This window comes from Bos indicus x Bos taurus, chromosome 6, assembly GCF_003369695.1.
Source record: "Bos indicus x Bos taurus breed Angus x Brahman F1 hybrid chromosome 6, Bos_hybrid_MaternalHap_v2.0, whole genome shotgun sequence".
In the NCBI taxonomy this organism is placed as follows: domain Eukaryota; kingdom Metazoa; phylum Chordata; class Mammalia; order Artiodactyla; family Bovidae; genus Bos; species Bos indicus x Bos taurus.
Window position 1 is genome coordinate 116,963,080 of NC_040081.1, and position 23,981 is coordinate 116,987,060.

At 48.5% G+C, this 23,981-nt stretch overlaps 1 protein-coding gene across 1 annotated transcript in view; it reads right to left on the reverse strand.

Annotated features, from left to right (window-relative positions):
- Positions 1–8,686: 8,686 nt before the first annotated feature.
- The window catches only part of PCGF3 (polycomb group ring finger 3), a 45,233-nt gene continuing 29,938 nt past the window's right edge, over positions 8,687–23,981 (reverse strand). Inside the window, exons 9-11 of the mRNA XM_027545282.1 lie at positions 22,179–22,316; positions 12,892–12,972; positions 8,687–12,508 (exon numbers count right to left, since the gene is read on the reverse strand). Of these exons, the coding sequence (XP_027401083.1) occupies positions 12,461–12,508; positions 12,892–12,972; positions 22,179–22,316 (267 nt within the window). The 3' untranslated portion in view covers positions 8,687–12,460. The remainder of the gene's footprint in view (positions 12,509–12,891; positions 12,973–22,178; positions 22,317–23,981) is intronic.

Below are 23,981 nucleotides of genomic sequence, written 5' to 3' on the forward strand. Positions count from 1 at the left end.
CCTGCGGCCACTGCTGAGTTTTCCAAATTTGCTGGCATATTGAGTGCAGTACTTTCACAGCATCATCTTTCAGGATTTGAAAAAGCTCAGGTGGAATTCCATCACCTCCACTAGCTTTGTTCATAGTGATGCTTCCTAAGGCCCACTTGACTTCACGTTCCAGGATGTCTGGCTCTAGGTGAGTGATCATACCATCGTGGTTATCTGGGTCATGAAGATCTTTTTTGTATAGTTCTGTGTATTCTTGCCACCTCTTCTTAATATCTTCTGCTTCTGTTAGGTCCATACTGTTTCTGTCCTTTACTGTGCCCATTTTTGCATGAAATGTCTCCTTGGTATCTCTAAGTTTCTTGAAGAGATCTCTAGTCTTTTCCATTCTATTGTTTTCCTCTATTTCTCTGCATTGATCACTGAGGAAGGCTTTCTTATCTCTCAGTGCTATTCTTTGGAACTCTGCATTCAAATGGGAATATCTTTCCTTTTCTCCTTTGCCTTTAGCTTCTCTTCTTTTCTCAGCTATTTGTAAGGCCTCCCCAGACAACCTTTTTGCCTTTTTGCATTCCATTTTCTTGGGGATGGTCTTGATCTCTGCCTCCTGTACAATGTCATAAATATCCGTCCATAGTTCTTCACACACTCTATCAGATCTAATCCCTTAAATTTGTCACTTCCACTGCATAAGCCTAAGGGATTTGATTTAGGTCATACCTGAATGGTCTAGTGGTTTTCCCTCCTTTCTTCAATTTAAGTCTGAATTTGGCAATAAGGAGTTCATGATCTGAGCCACAGTCAGCTCCTGGGCTTGTTTTTGCTGACTGTATAGAGCTTCTCCATCTTTGGCTGCAAAGAATATAATTAATCTGATTTGGGTGTTGACCATCTGGTGATGTCCATGTGTAGAGTCTTCTCTTGTGTTGTTGGAAGAGGGTGTTTGCTATGACCAGTGCATTCTCTTGGCAAAACTCTGTTAGCCTTTGCCCTGCTTCATTCTGTACTCCAAGGCCAAATTTGCCTGTTACTCAGGTATCTCTTGACTTCCTACTTTTTCATTCCAGTTCCCTATAATGAATAGCACATCTTTTGGGGATGTTAGCTCTAGAAGGTCTTGTAGGTCTTCATAGAACCATTCAACTTCAGCTTCTTCAGCATTACTGTTCGGGGCATAGACTTGAATTACCGTGATATTGAATGGTTTGCTTTGGAAACGAACAGAGATCTTTCTGTCATTTTTCAGATTGCATCCAAGTAGTGCATTTTCGCCTCTTTTGTTGACCATGATGGCTACTCCATTTCTTCTAAGGGATTCTTGCCCACAGTAGTAGATATAATGGTCATCTGAGTTAAATTCACCCATTCCAGTCCATTTTAATTCACTGATTCCTATGATGTTCACGCTTTGCATCTCCTGTTTGAGCACTTCCAATTTACTTTGATTCATGGACCTAACATTCCAGAAAACTAAGATCATGGCATCTGGTCCCATTACTTCATGGCAAATAGATGGGGAAACAGTGGAAACAGTGTCAGACTTTATTTTTTTGGGTTCCAAAATCACTGCAGATGGTGACTGCAGTCATGAAATTAAAAGACGCTTACTCCTTGGAAGGAAAGTTATGACCAACCTAGATAGCATATTAAACAGCAGAGACATTACTTTGCCAACAAGGGTCCGTCTAGTCAAGGCTATGGTTTTTCCAGTAGTCATGTATGGATGTGAGAGTTGGACTATGAAGAAAGCTGAGCACCGAAGAACTGATGCTTTTGAACTGTGGTGTTGGAGAGGACTCTTGAGAGTCCCTTGGGCTGCAAGGAGATCCAACCAGTCCATTCTGAAGGAGATCAGCCCTGGGATTTCTTTGGAAGGAATGATGCTAAAGCTGAAACTCCAGTACTTTGGCCACCTCATGTGAAGAGTTGACTCATTGGAAAAGACTCTGATGCTGGGAGGGATTGGGGGCAGGAGGAGAAGGGGACGACAGAGGATGAGATGGCTGGATGGCATCACCAACTTGATGGATGTGTTTGAGGGAACTCCAGGAGTTGGTGATGGACAGGGAGGCCTGGCATGCTGCAATTCATGGGGTTGCAAAGAGTCAGACACAACTGAGCGACTGAACTGAACATTCCAGGTTCCTATGCAGTATTGCTCTTTACAGCATTGGACTTTACTTCCATCACTAGTCACATCCACAACTTTGGCTCCATCTCTTCATTCTTTCTGGAGTTATTTCTCCACTGTTCTCCAGTAGCATATTAGGCACCTACCGACCTGGGGAGTTCATCTTGCAGTGTCCTATATTTTTGTCTGGGTTCCATAGGACAGAGAAAACATTAAAAATAGTTGTGGGTTTTTTTGGTATGTATAAATTGGCTAAAAAACTGAAAGAACAGAATATAAATATGTATATGTGACTCACCAATTGGTAGAAGAATAAGTGAAAAAAAAAATCATGATTAATCCAACAGGGTTTAGAACTGAGGGGGGAGAGAAGCAAGCAGAAGGTACAAACAGGGGGCAGACCCAAGTCCAACATTCCCAGTTACATCAGCCGTCAGAGCAGCCGGCATGTGGCCCACGAGTCCCAGGACACTCGCTGGTCACTCTGGTCACCTCCCAGCTGCCTGCATGCGCTGCTCTGCAACCCTTTTTCCAGGTGACTCTGCTTCTGTGCACAGCCAGAAATGCGAGAGCTGACATCCCAGCACTGCAGCGGGGCTGGTGGGCCACCCCAGCTCCTTCCACCTGCAACCAGACAGGGAGCTGCTGAGACAAGTGTGTCCCCAGCGTCCCAGGCCCCCACAGGAGTGACCTTGTCACGCTCCTGTGCCACTGTCCTGCAGTCAAAACCCACCAGCAACTCCCTGCGGTGGAGTTAGTGCATTTCTGGTCACGGGGAAAGAAACACAGGATGGGAACATGACGTGCCTCTAGGTAAGCAGGGACTTCTAGGATGTGCGAGCAGTGGGAGACTGGGGTGGAAGGTTTGAGGAAGCGGGCTTTGCTCTCGGTTGGATGTTGTCAGGAGTTGGGTGGTCTTTCTGTGATGAGGCTTCTCAACGCATCTCACCTGGAGAGGTGAGGGCTAGAGAGAGTGAACACTGTGCTTGGTAAACACAGCCAGGATGCGGACGCTGGGTCATTGTGGTAGTTTATATTTTGTCTGCAAATTTTGGATGAGGTTACTACGTTCTCTAAGTTTCTGTCTTGATACATCAGGGCGGCTCTGTCTGGCGACATGTCAACGTGTCCTGTGAAACTGCTTGTTTGAAGGGGGACACCTGCACTGGGGGCGGGGCCAGCACCTGGGGGCGGGACTGGCTCCTGGGGGCGGGGCTGGCTCCTGGGGGCGGGGCTGGCTCCTGGGGGCGGGGCCAGCACCTGGGGGCGGGGCTGGCTCCTGGGGGCGGGGCTGGCTCCTGGGGTTTGAGTCATGGTGGGGGTGGGGGCGGGGTGGAGGGCATGGGGGTGGCAGGACGAGAGCAGTCCAATTCCAGGGGGGAGGGTGAAGCTGGCTCCTGTGGCGGGGTCATCGCGGGGGTAGGGGGGCAATTGGACTCCCGCGGCAGGGGAGGGGGTGCGGTGTGGAAGGCAGTGGAGGCGTCTCCTGGACTTCAGGGCTGCTTTCCGCTTTTTCACTGGCTGTCTTCCATCCCCCGAATTTCATCTCTACCTGGACCTAGAGGTCCCCACACCTCCAAAAGAGGACTTGGATCCCAGCCTTTGTCTCTGGGGTGCCTTCTGGCGGAACTGTCCATACCAAAAATGGACTGAGAAAGACCCTCAGGATGGGGTTGGAAGGGAGGGCTTCAGTTCAATACAGTTGAGTTGCTCAGTCGTGTCTGACTCTGCAACCACATGGGCTGCAGCACACCAGGCCTCCCTGTTCATCACGGACTCCCAGAGTTTAACTCAAACTCATGTCCATTGAGTCGATGATGCCACCCAACCATCTCATCCTCTGTCGTCCCCTTCTCCTCCTGCACTCAATCTTTCCCAGCATCAGGGTCTTTTCCAGTGAGTCAGTTCTTCGCATCAAGTGGCCAAAGTATTTGAGCTTCAGCATCAGACCTTCCAATGAATATTCAGGACTAATTTCCTCTGGACTGACAGGTTTGATCTCCTTGCTGTCCAAGGGACTCTTAAGAGTCTTCTCCAGCACCACAGTTCAAAAGCATCAATTCTTTGGGGCTTAGCTTTATTTATGGTCCAACTCTCACATCCATACATGACCACTGGAAAAGCCATAGTTTTTACTAGACGGACCTTTGTCAGCAAAGTAATGTCTCTACTTTTTAATATGCTGTCTAGGTTTGTCATAGCGTTTCTCCCAAGGAGCAAACACCTTTTAATTTCATGGCTGCAGTCACCATTTGCTGTGATTTTGGAGCCCCCTCAAAACAAAGTCTGTCACTGTTTCCATTGTTTCTCCATCTAATTGCCATTAAGTGATGGGACTGGATGCCGTGATCTTAGCTTTCTGAACGTTGAGTTTTACGCCAGCTTTTTCACTCTTTCATTTTCATCAAGAGGTTCTTTAGTTCCTCTTTGCTTTCTGCCATAAAGGTGGTGTCATCCACATATTTGAGGTTGCTGACATTTCTCCTGGGAATGTTGATTCCAGCTTGTGCTTCATCCAGCCTGGCATTTCGCATGATGTACTCTGCATATAAGTTAAATGAGCAGGGTGACAAGATACAGCCTTGACGTACTCCTTTCCCAATTTTGAACCAGTCTGTTGTTCCATGTCCAGTTCTAACTGTTGCTTCCTGACCTGCATACAGATTTCTCAAGAGGCAGGTAAAGTGGTCTGATATTCCCATCTTTTGAAGAATTTTCCATAGTTTGTTGTGATCCACACAGTCAAAGGCTTTGCCATAGTCAATGAAGCAGATGTTCTTCTGGAATTCTCTTGCTTTTTCTATGATCCAATGGATGTTGGCAATTTGATCTCTGGTTTCCTCTGGCTTTTCTAAATCCAGCTTGAACATCTTAAAGTTCTTGGTTCACATACTGTTGAAGCCTGGCTTGGAGAATTGTGAGCATTACTTTGCTAGTGTGTGAGATGACTGCAATTGTGTGGTACTTTGAACATTCTTTGGCATTGTCTTTGGGACTGGAATGAAAACAGACGGCTTACTCCTTTCTTAAAGTGAAAATATGACCCAGCAATCCTGCTTTGTAGAGAAATCTTACATCCACGTGGAAATCTGTATGTGAAGTTCACAATCATCAAACGCTGCAAATGCAAACGCCTTTCACCAGGTGAACTGGCAGACACACTGCGGCTCATCCACGTCACAGGAAGCGTAAACCATGTGGCCGCCTGGCAGCAGGTGGAGGCAAGGAAACCGGTCTCTGAAGTGAGGTACACAGTTCTACTTACACGGAATTTCTGAGAAGGCAAAGTTATAATGCTGGAGGTCAGTGGCTGCCAGGAGTTCCAGGGGGTGGTGAAAAAAGGGTTGGCACCAGGTCGTCTTTGGGGTGATGGAGCCACTCTGTGTCCTGACTGTAGTGGTGGCTGCATGAATCCATATGTGTTAAAAATTCAAAGGCAGAACAGGAAGGTTACTAAAAATTTTAACTTAAAAAATAAAATGGGAATCACATATTCCAGCCTAAAATGTCCAGTAAGCTTTAAAAGAAGGAAATTTCTTGACTTAAAAACTGGTATTTATCAACCCCCCACAACAATTGTGCTTAAATGGCGATGTTAAGAATATCCCCACTAAAGTCGGGTTGCACAGCAGGTCTCTGCCCATTGATGTTCTTCTGGGTGAGGAGCAGTGGGACCGTGTGGTTCTGAGGCTGTCGCCGGGGTAGGCTCGAGGACATCTACCAGTCACAGTCAGAACCAGCAGACTGAGCACAAACACCTGTTTTCTCTACCCCACAATATCAGGTGCTCCCACCTCCCAGAGAAAATACATGAAATAAACCAAACGAGGAATGTGTGTGAACTGCATGAAGAAAACGTGGAAAAGCTTCTGTGAGACCCTGAAGGAAGTCTAAGCACATGAACACGGCATGTTGTGGGCGAAAAGCCAACAGGGACCCAACAGGAGGAGGTGCTTTCCACGCCGGATAACAAACAGAACACACACCCTGAGATTCTGGCAGGCCCCAGGGGGCCCCCACCCATGAGGATCGCGAAGCAAGTCCCTGAAATGAAATGAACCCTTGCAGGGGCCAACCGGGGTGCTGGGGGAGCAGGTGGACCAGACCAGCCGCAGCTCCATGGGGAGCATTCAGCCCCTCTTGGCTGCAATCTTGGGAAGGGGCAGGCTCTGCGCCCCTCCAGCTGCCTGGGTGTGGGGTCAGAGACAGACACGGGGCAGGAGGAGGTGAACTTGTAACACCTGCAGAGCCTCAGGACCACATAGGAACAGGAAGAGAAAGAAGTGTGGGTCCCTGGGACCCCTGACTCTCAGGAGCCCTGGCTGTCCCGGGACCACACCTCTCACCTCTCTGCAGAGCCCCAGGGTCCCAGGACCACACCCTCCTTCCAGAGCCCTGGGGTGCCAGGATGCCCCTGCCCAAGCCTAGGGGTCCTACGACAGCAGACTATGAGCCGCAGAATCACCACAGGTGCTTCCGAGAAGCTGGAATAACAGCTTCTTTGTGCTGCCCAGGATGTTAGTAGAGAAACCATTTCCCACCAACAATATATTCTTATTTGGTGCATTTTCAGATTTAGTCTATTTGTTATAAAGGCCAGATCTCTCTATGCTTCAAAAGATTTTTGACTAAAAATGTTCCTAAAGAAGTAACTTTGTATCGTAGTACCCGAAACACACACACTCACACACCCCCCACAGGATTCAATGTAATGGTCAAATGATTAATATTTTCACATCCCAATAAAATCCAGAGACAATAAATGAGGCTGTAGTGAGAGTTCTATGGACACATCAGCCTGTTGGTGGTGGAGACAGGCAGGCCTCAAGGCTCGGGAAGCGTCCCTCGGGCCACCCGCCACAACACAAAGCCCCGGCTGTGCGTCCGCCTGGATGGAGGTGGTGGCGCGTCCTGTTGCGAGAGCGCAGCCGTGCTCCGGGAACTGACGGAGCAGGAGGGCCCGCCCCCAGGCCTAGCCTCAGCTGCCCCACCAGTGGTTTATCCTTAGGAACCAAGAGTCAGAGGAGACAACCTGGACGGGCAGCAGGAGGGGCGGAAGGCTCCTGGTGCGCGATGCACTCCTTTCCCAGCCAGCGCTCCGCCTAGCTCAGGCGCGTGGCCGTGGTGGGTACGGCGCTGGCGGTGAAATCGGGACTTGCCCGCTTCTCGCTGGAGAAGTGAACCTCCTGCCAGAGCTCCAGGCGGAGCCGATCATCCGTCCCTCCCTCGAAGCGCGTCCTCCTGGCTCAGGGGCCTGGCCTGTCGCCTTCTGGCTTTTTCCCGGACTCGCCTTCCCCAGGCACCTGCCTGGCGGCTTGCTGTCCTCGTGGAGCCCAACAAGCGGGACCTAATCGTGCGCCCAGCACGTCGGTGAGCGTTTACATGTGGCTTTGGCATCTTGACACTCATGAGATGGGGTAAATGACTTACCAAAAGTAAGTAGAATAGGTGCAATTAATTTCTTAAGGCTAAATTTATCTTTAAAGTTTACTGATCTGCATGTACTAACTCATATATATGGAAGCTAGAAACAATGGCAGATGAGCCCAGCTGTACAGCAGGGACGGAGATGCAGACGGAGAACAGCGCTGTGGGGAGGGGAGGGGGACAGACTGGGAGACTGACAGATATACTCTGTGATGTGTAGAACAGCTGGAGTGGGGAGCCCCTGTGTAACGCAGGGAGCTCAGCCCCGTGCTCCCGGATGATCTGGGGGGCGGGGGCGGGGAAGGGCCAAGGCAGAGGGGGTATATGTACAGTTACGCTGATTCCCCGTGGTGCAGCGGAAACTAACAACATTGTGAAGCAATTACCTCCAGTATAAGGTTTACTGATCTGAAACTCAAGGACTGTAGTTTTGGTCAATACATTCTCCTTTTTTTCAATTCTAGCTTTCTCAGATTTTCAAGGTTGCTGTAAATTACTTAACCTTTGGAAATTAAGTTTGGGGCATAGTACTTTTCCCCTTGAACTGTCTGCAATGGCTGATTTCACATGTCAACCTGACGGGGCCCCAGTGCCCGAGTTAAGATTATTCTGGTGTGTGTGTGAGGGTGTCCTAGGTGAGACGAGCCTTAGAAAGGGTAGTCTGCTTCCTCCCGTGGGGATGGGCATCACTCAGCCCCCTTGAGGGCCTCCTCACAAGAAACGTGTGTGCGCATGTGTCCTGTAGGGCCTGTGCTCTGGGGAAGCCCAGCTAACACGAGAAGAGGGTGCCAATCTGCTGGCTGTCTGCCGGTAACAGGAATCAGAGGTTTTCTTTAACACGGCTCCCCTGACACACACAGCTCCAAACCAAAGACAGTTCCCTCTCCAGGCAAACAGACAAGCGTGGGCTCCCAGAGTCCCCATTAAACCTCTGGCGCCAAACACCAGCCCAGCCCAATGAAGCCAGCATCCAAGGTCACAGCCACGAATGCCGCGTGGGGCACAGGGTCCAGGCCGGGAGGGTGGGCCTGGCGCGGTGCGTGTGCGTCCTCATCGATACACAGGGCACTGGATCACCCTAACAGGGCACCTATCTTACAAACATCTTAGGTAACAAACATCCAGCTTCAGAGAACTAGGTAGGTTTTCCTTTTGCTTTTATTACAAGCATATAATATCAATTGGCAAAACACTGAATACAAGCTTCACTATCATAAAATCAAAACATTTAAGCAATATTCCAAAAAAGATTTGTAGATTAAAATCTAGCCACCAATAGTACAAAAAAATTACACACCAACACAAAGCATAAAAAATGTAAACTTCCAAACTAAACAGTCAGAAACGTGTGTGTGCAGCGTCACCTCCAAACCCCCCACAGCCCCCAAGCTCCACGTGGGACGCCAGGGTCGGCAGGGCTCTCGCCCCCGAACACTACATCTTTCAGGAAAATCGGTTTTCTTGCACCTGACGAAGCTGTTGGAATAGACATTTACACGAATGCTACACACGTGCTCAGGGACACGCAAAATTTCAGGCCCTCAGACGCGCCCCAGACGTGGAGACTCGTGAGCTGACGAGATGGGCAGCTCCCCAGCAGGGGCAGAATCTCGGCGATGACTTCGGTGTCGTCCGAATCGTTTCTTAACAACTTATCCCAACCTATTTAGTTTAAACACCAAGGCAAGAAACACATTGGTATATCACGTGAAGGTCACACGTGATGTGCTGGAGTGTAAATGATTTCCTGAGGAAATAGAGAAACTGAGCTTTTTGTGATTTATCTGCACTCAATGTATTTTCAGTGTCTGAGAGCACATCAAATATTCGCGTACAAAGAAGAAATCAGTTGGCTCGTTCCTGGAATATTCAATCCAATGACACATTTCAAAAATCACTGTAAAATACAGCCTGTGGGCTTTGAGAAAAAAAACAAATGAATTTCTAAAGACTTCTAATATCACGAGGGGGCGTGGAGGCCGCACGCCCTGCAGGGCTCCAGAGCCCGGGAAGTAGCACCGTCTCAGCTGTGGTCAGCAGGGGGCGTGTCCTGGGCCGCCAGCACGCGGGCCCAAGGCACGAGGCCGGTCTCGGCCACGTGGTCCCTTACTCTCACCGATGGCCGACACCCCCACGCAGGCCCCCACACACTCGCGACAACAGCATTCTCGTGAGGACCACGACGGACAGGAAGAATCCGAGCTGAGCGTACACGTTCGGAGGGCCCCCCTGCACCTCCTTCAAGTCAGCAGACAGATGCTGCGGACCACTCAACGTAACTCTAGCGAACGCGCTGGAGCCTGCTGCACAGACGCACAAACCGCGCTTCGTCCACGAGACAAAACACACAAATCAAAGCTACTCAAAGAAAAAAGAAGAAGCTTGCAAAACACCTCACAATTTCATTTTATATGCCTGTAAATAAAGCTGGACCACTGAAAACAAACAATTGGATGGGAAAATATGATAAAGGGCTTAAAATAGAATAAATAATTTTATAAAGTTAGGTTTTCTTCTTTTCACCCCCCAAATCTTAAACTCAATATTATATATTCTCTCTGAATCTTCTGTTTTTGTGACGCCTGTGTCTAGTGAGGCCCTGCACAGTGACAGGCTCGCTGCTGCTGCTGCTGACAGCATTTGTTTTACCAGCATCATCAGTTGTGGAAACTGCTTCACAGTAACTCCATCTGTTTAAGGAAGAAAAAAGTGACAGGATCCAATCACTAACTGATCCCGGCTTTCATGCTGGAAAAGATGAGAGTCTCCCGTTGATGTTAAGCAGACGCGCGAGGACAGGGCAGGCTTCCCTCTGCTGAAAGGGCCCCAGCGCCGGCCCTTAAGGCTGCGACGGACAGAGGTGGCAGGACCGGGCTCTCCTGCAGTGAAGACAGTCTGCACGGGGACATCTTAGAAAAATAGGTACTTCTGCTGCTGAGGTTTCATCAGGGCCACACGTTACACACGCAGGACCGGGGGTGCTCGGGGCCCAGGGGGACGGTGGCACCGGCTCACCCGCCTCCACCTCTCTGTGTATTAAGTACATCAACTTAGCACCATAGCAAATTCAAGTGATCGCAAAGACAGAACGAGGTTACAGGCACGCGCTATGAGACCACACAGTCAGGCTCCTGTTAGTCTGACCCTGAATTAATGGTATTTGAATTTTGACGCTCACACTGTTTAATCTTTCCTTACCTTGACCACACAGAATACCTAAATTCTAGTCTTATACTTCAACTGCATTGAGAGCACATGGTTTTATAGAACGTTTCAGCAGAAATGTGTATCTGAGGTAGACAGGTAATATTTACTCATACACATCTACTCATTAAACCCTTGTAATAGGAACTCTTAAAAAACGATTTGGATGAAAAATGAGCTTAGGTAACTAATAATTCAAACAGTCTGGGAGTAATGGGCTTAAATAAAGAGGCGAACTGTGACCGACTCCCAGGGAAAACTTGGCTTTATTTTCTGAAAGGCCTCAGATTAAAACCCCTTGGACTGAGCTCCTCTGTTGTGCGCATCACCAAGGAGCTGCTTCTGACGTTTATGCACATGAAACTCAGAGTAAGAGAAACAAACAAACTTGAGAGTCAATGAGCCTGACCACCACTGCCAAAGCAAGTTCAGGAGGAATCCTAGTCACCAAGGTGAAGCTCTTCACGGAAAACCCAGCTCTCAGGAGACCATCAAGCCTTCCTACCGAACGAGGCGGCCCCAGGACCCCAGGGTGCCAAGGTGACGGCAGGGAAGAGCCCGAAGCTCAGGCAAAAGCCGCCGGACGCGCACGGGGACAGACACGCAGCCGGGACACGCTCGCACCCAGGAAGGGCCCTCGCCTCACTCCTGCCTCCACACATTCCAAACTACAATCTTGAAAGAACAAAGATGGATGTGCTGGCAAAGAGTTTATTCTCGAGTTCCACAAAAATACGAACATTTGGGAGGAGAAAGGTTAACAGAGGGTGTGCTGCCTTTGCCGGGTTTTAGGTCCTAAGTAACTGAGGACAGCAGCTTCTGACGCACAGGACCCCGCCGGCCCCACCGTCTGCTCCGGGAGAGGGGGGTGGGCAGGGCGGACGTGCCCGCCGCCGAGGGTGGACCGGGCGGGCCCTGGGGTCTGCACGCCTGGGGCTTCAGTGGAGGCATACCCCCGGGTGCCAGCCCCACCCCCACAACCACCATCAATTCCTTCTGCAAAACGAAAAAGGAAAAGAATCAGCGTGAAGGTAAAGGCGGCACTGAGCAACTGTGCCCTGTTTAATAAAAGCAAGTTTTGGGAAGAACTGTTCTGAGAACCAGCGTTGACTGGTCCCGTCCACTCTGCTGAGTGGCGGCACTGGCGAGGCTGCAGCACCCTGCCCTGGGCTCTGGGTCCCCCGGGGGTCAGAGCCCCCCCTGGCTTCACATTCCCTAACGTGGAAAATGAAATACCATGGTTAACTCACGATACTCATGGAAACCTCTTTTGGTTGCTTTTAAATTAAATTTTTATATATCTTCTAAGTCTTCAGGAAGCTAAAGGCAACATAAATATCGTCATTCACCGGGAAAAGACATTTTTTCAATAACTTAGCAAGGATTCAATAAACGTACAAGTATTTGGGGGCTATCGTGAAACCTAATCCATAAACTGAACGGAAGTGACTGAGATTTTCAAGGCCTGGAAAGCAAGCAAAGGTCGCGTGTTGGAATGAAGGCCGCCGCCTCGCTGTCCTCACGCTGGTCCCCGCGCCACGTCTGTAACCCTGTGCCGAGCGTCTTGTCGCGTGCCAATTCTCTCTCATACAAAAGTGATAAATACTCTGTTCGAGGTCCGGTCCACACGATGCCCAGGGCAGCACCCCTGTGCTGTGGCCCCGCCTGGCGCATGCCCTTGGGCGCCTGGGCGCCGAGTCTCCGCTGTGCTCACAGCAGGTCCATCTTGGGTCTGTAGTGCAACAGGAGGGGCGCCTTCTGCAAGACAAGGAGGGAGGGGCCGGGACCCCGCGGGGGTCAGCTGCGGAGGGAGCCCCCGCCTGCCCCGGCCCTGGCCAGCGGCGGCCGGCCTGTGTCTCTCCTGCTCTCAGGCAGACCCTGGGGGTCACGCCCGTCTGTTTCCTGCTCCAGAGAGGCAGCGTGGCTGGAAGGGTGCCTTCTGGTTGCAGTGGCCCCTCCCTCCCCAGGACGTCAGTCACCCTGACCAGGAGAGATGAGACAAGTGGGGGCCTGGGGACTGCACTACCCATGGCGACTCTGGGGCTGATGACTCCAGAGCACCCACACTGCTGACAGTCCCACGGTGGGCTGTTACTCCTAAGCTCTGGAATAAACCACACACAATCACAGCAAAGTCTCACCTTGAATCTCCACCTCGTGACAACGACGAATTTGAGTGTATGGTCCTTGCCAAGGATCTCCTCGTTGCATAAAATGTCCAGCTGCCGGAAGAACAAGACCTTAGTCAGTGGGGCCAAGGGCTCAGTGCTTAGGATGCGGGGGCCTCTGGTCCAGGCAGTCACGCCCGTCAGCGAAGAGCCACCTGCTTTCCTTCTGGGGCAGCACCGACGGGAAGCAGGGCTTGGAAGGCCGCCCCCGCCCCGCCCGAGGGTGGAGAGCACGCAGGGGCCTCTGTCCACACACGGCAAGGCAGCAGCCCTGCTGTGGGACGGCAGCCTCCAGGCTCCTGTCCCCAAAAAGCACCTTGTGCCCCAGCTTCAGTCCGTCTTGGCCAGGTTTGTCCCTCTCACCTCAGTGGAAAAAGGTTATGGGCTCCACAGACAATTCTTCCCTTTTTTTTCATAAAGACTTTTCAGAGCAGTTTTAGGTTCACAGGAAAATTTAGCACAAGGTCCAGAGCCCTCATCTTTCTCCTGGCCCCACCCCACAGCCTCTCCCCCAACCAGCATCCCTGATGTGAACACGTCACACCTGATGAACCTCAGTCAGCACCTCCTCGCCTCCCATAGCCACGGCCTCCATGAGGCTCTGGACCGGTGCTGTGCCTCCTGGGGGCCTGGACAGGCACACAGAGACGAGTGTCCTCCAGGACAGCGTCACTCAGAGCAGGCTCATGGCCCTAGGACTCCTCCGGGGGCCTGTCGTTCTCGCCCTCCGCCCCTGGCAACTGCTGCTCCTTGCGCCGTCTGCACGGGTTTCTCCAGACGTCACAGGCGCGGATCGCAGCGTGCGGGCCTTCTGGATCGGCTTCTTCCACCATCGTATGCGCTGAAGGTTCCTCCACATCTCTCACGCCCTGTCAGCTCTTTTCTCTTGGCTGAGTGACGTTCCACTGCTGTCTGGATGGACCACAGTTTACTTATCCATTCACGTTCTGAAGGAGGCCTTGGCTCCCAAGTTTTGGCGACTACGACTAAGCTGCTATAAACATCTGTGTGTAAGCTTCCTTGTGGACCTAAGTTCTCAGCTCCTTTGGGTAAGTACCAAGGGGCTTGACTGCCGAGCTGTTTCCCTAAATGGCTGCACCATTTTGCACTTCCACTGGCAGTGAAGTTTCTGTTGCTCCACGTCCTTGCCAGCATATGGTGGTGTCGGGGTCCTGGATTTTGGACATTCTGTAGGTCTGGAGTGGGATCTCATTGTTTTAATTTGCATTTCCCTGATGACAAATGATGCTACCCAGATGGTCTTTTTATTATTATTATTTTTGGCAGTGCCATGCAGCTCGCAGGATTGTAGTTCCCTGACCAGGGTATTGAACCCAGGCCACTGCAGTGAAAACACCGAGTCTTAAGCACGGGGCCACCAGGAATTCCCAGATGGTCTTTTAAACTTCTCTCTCAAGGCAGGGGAGGAAGTGTCCCAACGTGTGCTTCCTGTGTCTGCCATGGAAACAGCACAACTGCGTCAGGACAGAGAGCGCCAGGAGGGCAGTCCTCAGAGTTCTGTCTGGGAGCCTGCAGGCTCAGGCCCTCTGGAGGCGCCAGGACTCTCCGGCACAGGGCAGCGTCCTCCCAACCCTGCTTCCGTCCTTAGGCGGCCCCAAACCCCCTCTACTCTCTTCCGTGTGAGCATCAGTAGTTCACTTATTTATCGTTGACATAACTGGGGTCAGGTGCATGTGAGATTTACCAGCTTAGCCGTTTTCAAGTGCAGCTCAGTGGTGTTAACTGCTTCCATGATGTGCAGCTGCCGCCACGCCCATCCACGGACTCTGCGTGTGTAAACCTGTAACTGCCCGCTTAATCAATAACCACCCGCCCCCTCCCCAGCGCCAGCCACTCCTATTCTGCTTTCTGTCTGTGATTCCGATGCCTCTGGGGACCTAGTATCAGTGGAATCGGACAGTATTTGGCCTTTTGTGTTTGGCTTACTTCATTTAGCATAGTCTCCTCAAGATTCATCTATGTTGCAGCAGGTGTTAGAATTTCCTTCCTGTTTAAAGCAGAATATCCCACTGTATGGATGGACCACATTTTGCTTATCCATCACCCACTGATGGACACTTGATTGCTTCCAGCTTCTGCCCACTGTCAGCAACGCTGCTGTACGCGTGGGGGTACAGATGCTTCCTCCGGGTCCTCTGGGTGTTCCCCAGAAGGCGCTGCTGGAGCTCATGGTGGTTCTGTTTAGCTTTTGAGGCATCTTCATAGTGTTTTCCACAGTGGCTGCACCATTTATACCCCATCAACAGTGCACAGTGTTCCAAGTTCTCCCCAGCCTCCCAGCACTTGGCTCTCACGTTCTGCAGGAGCCATCCTCTGGATCTGAGGTCTCGCCACAGTTCTGGCTGCGTTTCTCCGGGGATCAGTGGTGTCAGGTGCATTCTCTCGTGCTTATTGCCACTTGTACGTCTCTGGAGAAATGTCTACTCAAGTCCGGTGCTCATTTTGTAACTGGGTTGAGTTTTTTTGTGCTCAATTTTAGAAACAGTCTATCTATTCTGGATAGACTTGTCAGAAAATGATTCACAAATATCTCCTTCCACTCCATACAATTTCTTTTTCTTTCAAGTCAACGAAGTCCAAATTGTCTAATTTTCCTTTTGCTGCCTGTTCCTTGGGTATGCTACCCAGGCGATCATCGCCAAATCCAACGCCAAGGTTTAGTCCTGTGTTTTGTTTTAAGAGTTTTTATTGTTTCAGGTTCTACATTTACGCCCCTGGCACACTTTGAGTTGATCTTTGTATGCTGTGTTAGGCAAGCGTCAAATTTCTTTCTTTTGTCCGTGGATATCCAGTTTTCTCAGCACCGTCTGTTGAAAGGCTGTCCTTTCCTCACTAGAGGGCCTTAGAACCCTGTCAGTTGACCACGTGTGAGGATTTACGCTATTCCGTCTGTCTCGGTGCCAGCACCACACTCTGGGTTGGCGTCTCTCTACACTGGGAAGCTTTGAGTCCTCTAGTTTTGTTCTTCTTTCTCAAGGTTGTTTGGCTATTTGGGTTCTTTGAGAGTCCATAAAAAAATCAGGATGCATTTTTTTTTATTTCTGCAAGAAATATCTTTGGGATTTTGATAGGAATTCTATTGAATCTGTAGTTCATTTGGGTGACTGAACATTTAAACAATGTTCAGTCTTCTAGTCCCTGAATGTGGCACACGTTTCCACGTGCTTCTGTCTTTCATTTCTTCAGCATTTTCTGTAATTTTCACTGTACGAGTCTTTCACTTCCTTTGCTAACTTAATTCCTAAGTATTTCATTTTTTAAAATTATTTTTATTGGGCTATAGTTGCTTTATAATGGTGTGTTAGTTTCTGCTGCTGCTGCTGCTAAGTTGCTTCGGTTGTGTCCAACTCTGTGCGACCCCATAGACGGCAGCCCACCAGGCTCCGCTGTCCCTGGGATTCTCCAGGCAAGAACACTGGAGTGGGTTGCCATTTCCTTCTCCAACGCATGAAAGTGAAAAGTGGAAGTGAAGTCTCTCAGTCACGTCCGACCCTCAGCGACCCCATGGACTGCAGCCTTCAGGCTCCTCCGTCCATGGGATTTTCCAGGCAAGAGCACTGGAGTGGGGTGCCATTGCCTTCTCCAGTGTTAGTTTCTACTGTACAGCAAAGTGAATAAGCTATACATACACGTATATGCTCTCTTTTTTGGATCCTTCCCGTTTACGTCACCACAGAGCAGTGAGCCGAGCTCTCTGAGCTGCACAGTCATTCTCATTAATCGCTTATTTTATGTACAGCACCCACAGTGCATGTGTCAACCTCAATCTCCCAATTCACTCCATCCCCAGCTTTCCTCCCTTGATGTCCATGTTTGTTCTCTATGCTTGTGTCTCTATTTCTGCTTTGCACACAGCAGCATCTAAACCATTTTTCTACATTCCACACATATGTGTTAATATATTTGTTTTCTGATACTTCACTTTGTATGACAGTCTTTGAGTCTATCCATGTGTCTACAAATGACTTAATTTTATTACTTTTTACGGCTGAGTATATTATTCTTTTTGGGGGTATTATAAATGTATTCCATTTTATAATCTGCTCTTTAGCTGCTCTTCGCTCATGTACAAAAACGCATCTGATTCCTCTGCTCACTCTGCATTTTGCTACCTTGCAGTTAGTTCTGACAGGGTCTTTCTGTGGAATTTTTAGAACTTTCTACATATTCTTCCTCACTCTTCAGTTCAGTCGCTCAGTTGTGTATGACTCTTTGCAACCCCATGGACTGTAGCACGCCAGGCTTCCCTGTCCATCAACCAACTCCTGGAATTTACTCAAACTCATGTCCATCATGTCAGTGATGCCATCCAAGCATCTCATCCTCTGTCGTCCCCTTCTCTTCCTGCCTTCAATCCCTCCCAGCATCAGAGTCTTTTCCAATGAGTCAGCTCTTTGCATCAGGTGGCCAAAGTATTGGAGTTTCAGCTTCAGCATCAGTCCTTCCAATGAATATTCAGGACTGATTTCCTTTAGGATGGACTGGTTGGATCTCCTTGCAGTCCAAGGGACTCTCAAGAGTCTTCCCCAGCACCACAGTTCAAAGGCATCAATTCTTCGGCACTCAGCTTTCTTTACAGTCCATCTCTCACATTCATACATGACTCCTGGAAAAACCACAGCTTTGACTAGATTGACATTTTTTGGCAAAGTAATGTCTCTGCTTTTTAATATGCTGTCTAGGTTGGTCATAGCTTTTCTTCCAAAGAGCAAGCGTCTTTTAATTTCATGACCGCAGTCACCATCTGCAGTGATTTTGGAGCCCAAGAAAATAAAGTCTCTCACTGTGTCCACTTTTTCCCCGTTTATTTGCCATGAGGTGATGGGACCAGATGCCATAATCTTAGTTTTCTGAATGTTGAGTTTTAAGCCAGCTTTTTCACTCTCCCTTTCACTTTCGTCAAAAGGCTCTATAGTTCTTCACTTTCTGCCATAAGGGTGGTGTCATCTGCGCATCTGAGGTTATTGACGTGTCTCCTGGCAATCCTGATTCCAGCTTGTGTTTCATCCAGCCCAGTGTTTCTCATGATATACTCTGCATATAAGTTAAATAAGCCGGGCGACAATATACAGCCTTGATGTACTTCTTTCCCAGTGTGGAAGCATTCCTTTGTTCCATGCCCGGTTCTAATTGTTGCTTCTTGACCTGCATGCAGATTTCTCAGGAGGCAGGTAAGGTGGTCTGGTATTCCCATCTCTTGAAGAATTTTCCACATTTTGTTGCGATCCACAAAGTCAAAGGCTTTGGCGTAGTCAACAAAGCAGATTTTTTTTCTGAAATTCTCTTGCTTTTTTGATGATCCAAGGGATGTTGGCAATTTGAACTCTTGTCTGGTTCCTCTGCCTTTTCTAAATCCAGCTTGAATACCTGGAAGTTCATGGATCATGTACTGTTGAAGCCTGGCTTGGAGAATTTTGAGCATTACTTTGCTAGCCTGTGAGATGAGTACAATGGTGCGGTAGTTTGAACTTTCTTTGGCATTGCCTTTCTTTGGGATTGGAATGAAAACTGACCTTTTCCAGTCCTGTGGCCACTGCTGAGTTTTCCAAAATTTCTGGCGTATTGAGTGCAGTGTTCACACAAGTCTTTTAGGATCTGAAATACCTCAACTGGAATTCCATGACCTCCACTAGCTTTGTTCGTAGTGGTGCTTCCTAAGGCCCACTTGACTTCACATTCCAGGATATCTGGCTCTAGGTGAGTGATCACACCATCGTGGTTATCTGGGTCATGAAGATCTTTTTCGTATAGTTCTTCTGTGTATTCTTGCCACCTCTGCTTAATAACTTTTGCTTCTGTTCGGTCCATACCATTTCTGTCCTTTATTGTGCCCATCTTTACATGAAATGTTCCCTTGGTATCTCTAATTTTCTTGAAGAGATCTCTAGTCTTCCCCAGTCTATTGTTTTCCTCTATTTCTCTGCATTGATCACTGAGAAAGGCTTTCTTATCTCTCCTTGCTATTCTTTGAACTCTGAATTCAGATGGGTGTATCTTTCATTTTCTTCTTTGCCTTTAGCCTCTCTTCTTTTCTCAGCTATTTGTAAGGCCTCCTCAGACAGCCATTTTTCCTTTTTGCATTCTTTTTTCTTGGGGATGGTCTTGATCACTGCCTCCTGTACAATGTCACAAACCTCCATCCATAGTTCTTCAGGCACTCTATCAAATCTAATCCCTTGAAACCCACTTAGGTACAGTGTGTAAATCCTTTTAATATGTTGAATTCTGTTCATTACTATTTTGTTGAGGATTTTTTGCATCAATGTTAACAAGGGATATTGTGCAGTTTTCTTGTAGTGTCTTTATCTGGCTTTCTCAGGGTTATGCTGATCTCATGAAATGAGTTAGGAAGTGGTCCTCCTCTTCAACCTTTTAGAAAAGTTTGAGAAGGATTGATACTAGTTTTTTAAATGCTTGGTAGGGTTCAGGGAAGCCATGAGGTCCAGGACTTTTTTTATTGCAGGATTTTCTGATTGGTGATTCAGTCTCCTCACCAGTCACAGGTCTACTCAAATTTCCTATTTCTTTGTGACTGTCAGGTTAGGCTTTGTTTTTCTAGGCATCTGTCCATCTCATCTAGGTCATCCGATCTGCTGGCATACAACTGCTCAGAGTGCTCTCTGAAAATCTGTATCTGAAGAATCAGATGATGTCCCTGCTTCCACCTCAGATGATGTGACTCAAGTCCTCTTTCTTAGTCCCTCTAGCTCAGAGTCTGTCAATACTGTTGATCTTTTTGAAAAACCGTTGATCTTCTCTATCGTTTTTCTATTGTCAATTTTATTTCTGCTCTAATCCTTATTATTCTTTTCTTTCTGCTAGCTTTGGGTTGAGCGTAAGTCTTCTTCTAGGTCCTTAAGTTGTAAACTGAGGCTGTTGATTCGAGATCTCCCTCGTTTTACTGTGTTTACGGCTATAAGCCTCCCCTTGGTGCTGCTTTCACGGCATCGTTAGTTTGGATATGTTGGAGTTTTGTTTTTATTTGTCTCTAAGTATTTTTTAATCACTCTTTGATTTCTCATTTGATCCACTGGTGGTTTGATTTCCACAATTTTGTGAATTTTCCAGTTTTCCTTTGGTTATTGATTTCTAACCTCATGCAGCTGTGGTATGAGAAGATACTTTGCATAACATCCTTTAAAATCTACGGAGACAATTTGTGTCTGCTCTTCTAAAGACACCAGTGGCTGGATTTACAGCCTGCCTGGATAATCCAGGAGGTCTCTTCACTCCAACATTCTTTGCATGTCTACAAAAACCTTTTTTCAAATAAAGATGTATTCAGATGTTCTCAGGATTACAAAGTGATCGTATTTTTTTTGCAGGGTCACCACTGAACCTACTACACGTCTGCCTTCTGATCCCATAAAACCCACATCCACCCCGAATGTGTTTTTTTTAGCTCCAAGAGACTCAAGCCACTCTAGCATCAACTCCAGATCCCCAAATCTCATCTTCACATCATCAGTTCAAAGTCTCAGAGCTTATTTTCTAAATCATAGGAATCAGCTATGGGTGAGACTCTGAGTATGATGCATTCCGAGGAAAAATTCCTCTCTAACTGCGGATCTATGAAACTAGAAAACACATTATTTGCTTCCAAAATCCAAGTGTGGGACAAGATAGGTATTCTTAGTCTAAAAGGGAGATATATTAGAAGGCGTAAAGACATCACTGGTCTCCAAAACATTGGAAATCCAGTATGGAAATTCCATCTGGTCTCCAGATCTGAGAACACATCACTGCAGGTCGAGGCTCTGCTCACTTGGGCCCGTGTTGGCCTCACCCTCTGGGGTGACTCACCCAGGCAGCGGAGCAGCTCTTACCAGCCTATTTCCTGCTGGTAGAATTTTGCAAGTCTGATAGCCTTCTCTCCTTTCTTCCTGTCTCTGTCCCCTTCAGCCCAAGTTGGTGGTGGTTCTGCCGATACCACATTCTTAAAAGCACTGTGGGTCTCCCAGGTATGTCCCAGATCCAGGCCACTGACATGAAAATCCTTTGTAGATCTCTCTCGGATAACTCCTCTCTCTGCTCCTCCCATGAGACAGCTGAGCCACCATGAGTCAAACAACTAAACCCTTTAGCAAAAGGTTGAACAGCTACACACTTGGCCTTCTCTCTAGAGTGTTTTTCTAACAGTCAAATTCCTAATATTACCATTTTTTTACAACGTGGATAGGCTGTAGGTTCCTTTTTGTTTGGCAGTTCATTCTTGAATTCATCCCTCTCCTCTAACATTTTATTATTGGCACCAAGAAGAAACTAGACCAGCTTCTGGGGCCTCCAGGCATCCCTTGGCTTGTGGTCACATCACCCCAATCTTATCTCCATCTTCACACCGTCTTCTCCTCTTTGTGTGTCTCATGTTTCCCTCTGCCTCACATTTGTACAGGCATTGGATTTAGGGTCAATCCAGGATTAGTTCCTCTAAAGACCCTTAACTTCATTACATCTGGAAAGATCTTTTTTCCAAAAAGATCATGATTATAGGTTGTGGGATTGGGGTGTGGACGCCGCTCTGTGGAGGGCCACGTCCACCCCACTCTTCTGTGATACACATCTCAGGAGCTGGCCTCTTCTCTCTGTCCTCACTGGCCTGCTCTCCTGGGGCTTCTGCCAGACTCTCCCCAACTGGCCTCTCCTGCCTCCTTTTCTGGACTGTGACACCACTTTCCTCGCAGCCTGAGGGCTGTTTTCATCATGAGTCCTTGGCTTTATATCCCACAATGCCTTCTCCTGACATGTCTGCATGACGCGGGCAAGCCATGCTTGAGCAGAAGCGAATGCCCTCAGGAGGGCGTCCGACACCCCTAGCGAGCATGCTCGCTCTCCCTCTGGGACCACTCTGCTCTGCACACTAAAGCACAGATTTTATTTTAGTCTCAGCATTCATCAGAACTTGGAAGTATCTTCTCTGTCTACCCACCCATTCTATCCATCCCCATCCATCTGTTTGTGAAATTAAAGACCAGAATCTCTCTTGTGAAAACCTGTAACGTACCTCGCTGCCATCCCATTGGCATTTCCTCTTCTCTTAGCAGTGGCCTCCATGTTCATGGGCTCTGGGCCTCCACTGCCTTCACCACTATTTACTATCACACTAACTGGGAGTAGGCAACACACAAGACTTTTTTTTCTGATTGAAAATCTCCAGACAAAATTGTAAAAAGCAAACAAACCCAAAGAGCTTCAGAAGTGTCACTCCTGCAGAAGAGTGACTCGTCGCAGTTTCTGTTTACCTCGTTGAAAGACGAGAGGTTAAGTTTTTTGGCAATGAACTTCTTCAGATGCAGGACTGTGGCCTGGGCTGAGCAGCGGATCCATTTTCGCTTCAGGCCCCGCAGTTTGCTGCTGTTGCATTCCAGACAGATGCTCACCTGCAAGAGAAAGAAAGGGCTCAGCTGGGGAGGTGCACGGAGGGTCACCGCGGGGCTGCTCCCTGGAGACTTTCTCGGCCATCTACCAACCCCGTTAGATCCAAGACTGCAGACGCTTTGGAAATCATAAATCTGTTTTGACTAAACACATTACCTTAAAATCTGTTTATTTTTGCCATTTTGTGAAAAACAATCTAACATTGTATTAATTGTTTTACTAATGCAGTTCTTTAAAGTAAACCTGAGAATTACTTACTTACTGTGGCAGTACATGCTAGCCTCAGAGTTAAACTGAGAAAGGTGGAAATCCTGTTGTAAACCCTCTAGCCGGTGGGACACACACACGTCGCCATAGAGGCCAAGTGTTCCGCAGGAACGACGAGGAAAGACATCACAAGGCAGGCACCACGGCCCCCACACCCAGGAAGGGTCACCAAGGGGCACATCACGCTGGTCCAGCTCACTAGAGGGCAGAGGACTACGAGCAAAGGCACAAAGTCTCAAGTTCACGGTTACCTTTCGTGAGATCAAGAGTCCAATGGGTCAGAGTACTCAGCGTGTGACAAGGAACTTCAAGACAACAAGCTGAGTAAAGTGACTCCGGATGGCAGATGCAGCGGAGGGACAGCCTGGCCCTGCTGCACTACCGAGCTGGCCCCACCTGAGATGCCTCGCCTCACTCAGGGGTAAGTCTTTCTCCAGGAATGGTTAGGGTGTGCCAAAAAACCAGACCCCCCAAAACTCAAACCCCCAAAAAGAATCATTAATAACTGAAATATATATGTCTAAAATTATTAGATATGAAAGAAGGAATTAAAAATATAACACTATGAATAAAGAACAGGCAGGTACAAAAGACATTCAAATATAACTTCTAAAAATAAAAAACATATTCATTCAAATTAAAAACACAATGGATGGTCAAACCACAGATTAGTCTCAGCTGAACGCAGATCAATTTTCTGAAAGATCAATGGGAGTAAATTACCCAAAAGTATAGACACAATAAAAGGCATCAATTAAAATAAGAAAACAAAGGAAAGGTGAAGACGCATGAAGACAGACCACAGAGTCTGAAAATCACAAGAGACCAGAGGAAAAACAGAAAATAAAGGCAGAAGGGCCCCCCCAAATGATGCAAGACATTAACTCCTCAACTCCAGGAAGCAAAAGGACCTGACGCAAAGGAAATCAGCGGAAACCGGCACCCAGACTTGGCGGCCCCTCCGAGCACCGGGCACCGAGCACCGGGGACCAAGCACCGGGCACCGGGGACCGAGCACCGAGCACCGGGGACCGGGGAGCACCGAGCACCGGGCACCGAGGCCCGGGGGCTGGGTGGGGCTGCATGAGGGGCTGGTGCTCAGGCACTGAGCCCAGGCCCCGGGCTTCCCACTGAGCCACCAGAAAGGAAGAGCTAAACCATCATTCAGAGAGGAAGTGGAATGAAGTCACCAGCAAACGAAGACAGAACACAATTTGAGAAGCGAGAAGCGGCAGCACAGGAAGAAAGAGCCCGAAGTAGACGGACTAGCTGGGGTGTTAAGGAGGCGACCAGGCAGTGGGAGAGCCCTGCTGCTGTTCAGAGGAGACAACAAGAGACTCGTATTTATTTTGGACTTTTAAAAAACGCAGAGGTGTCAACCAGAGAAAGAAGGCACAGGC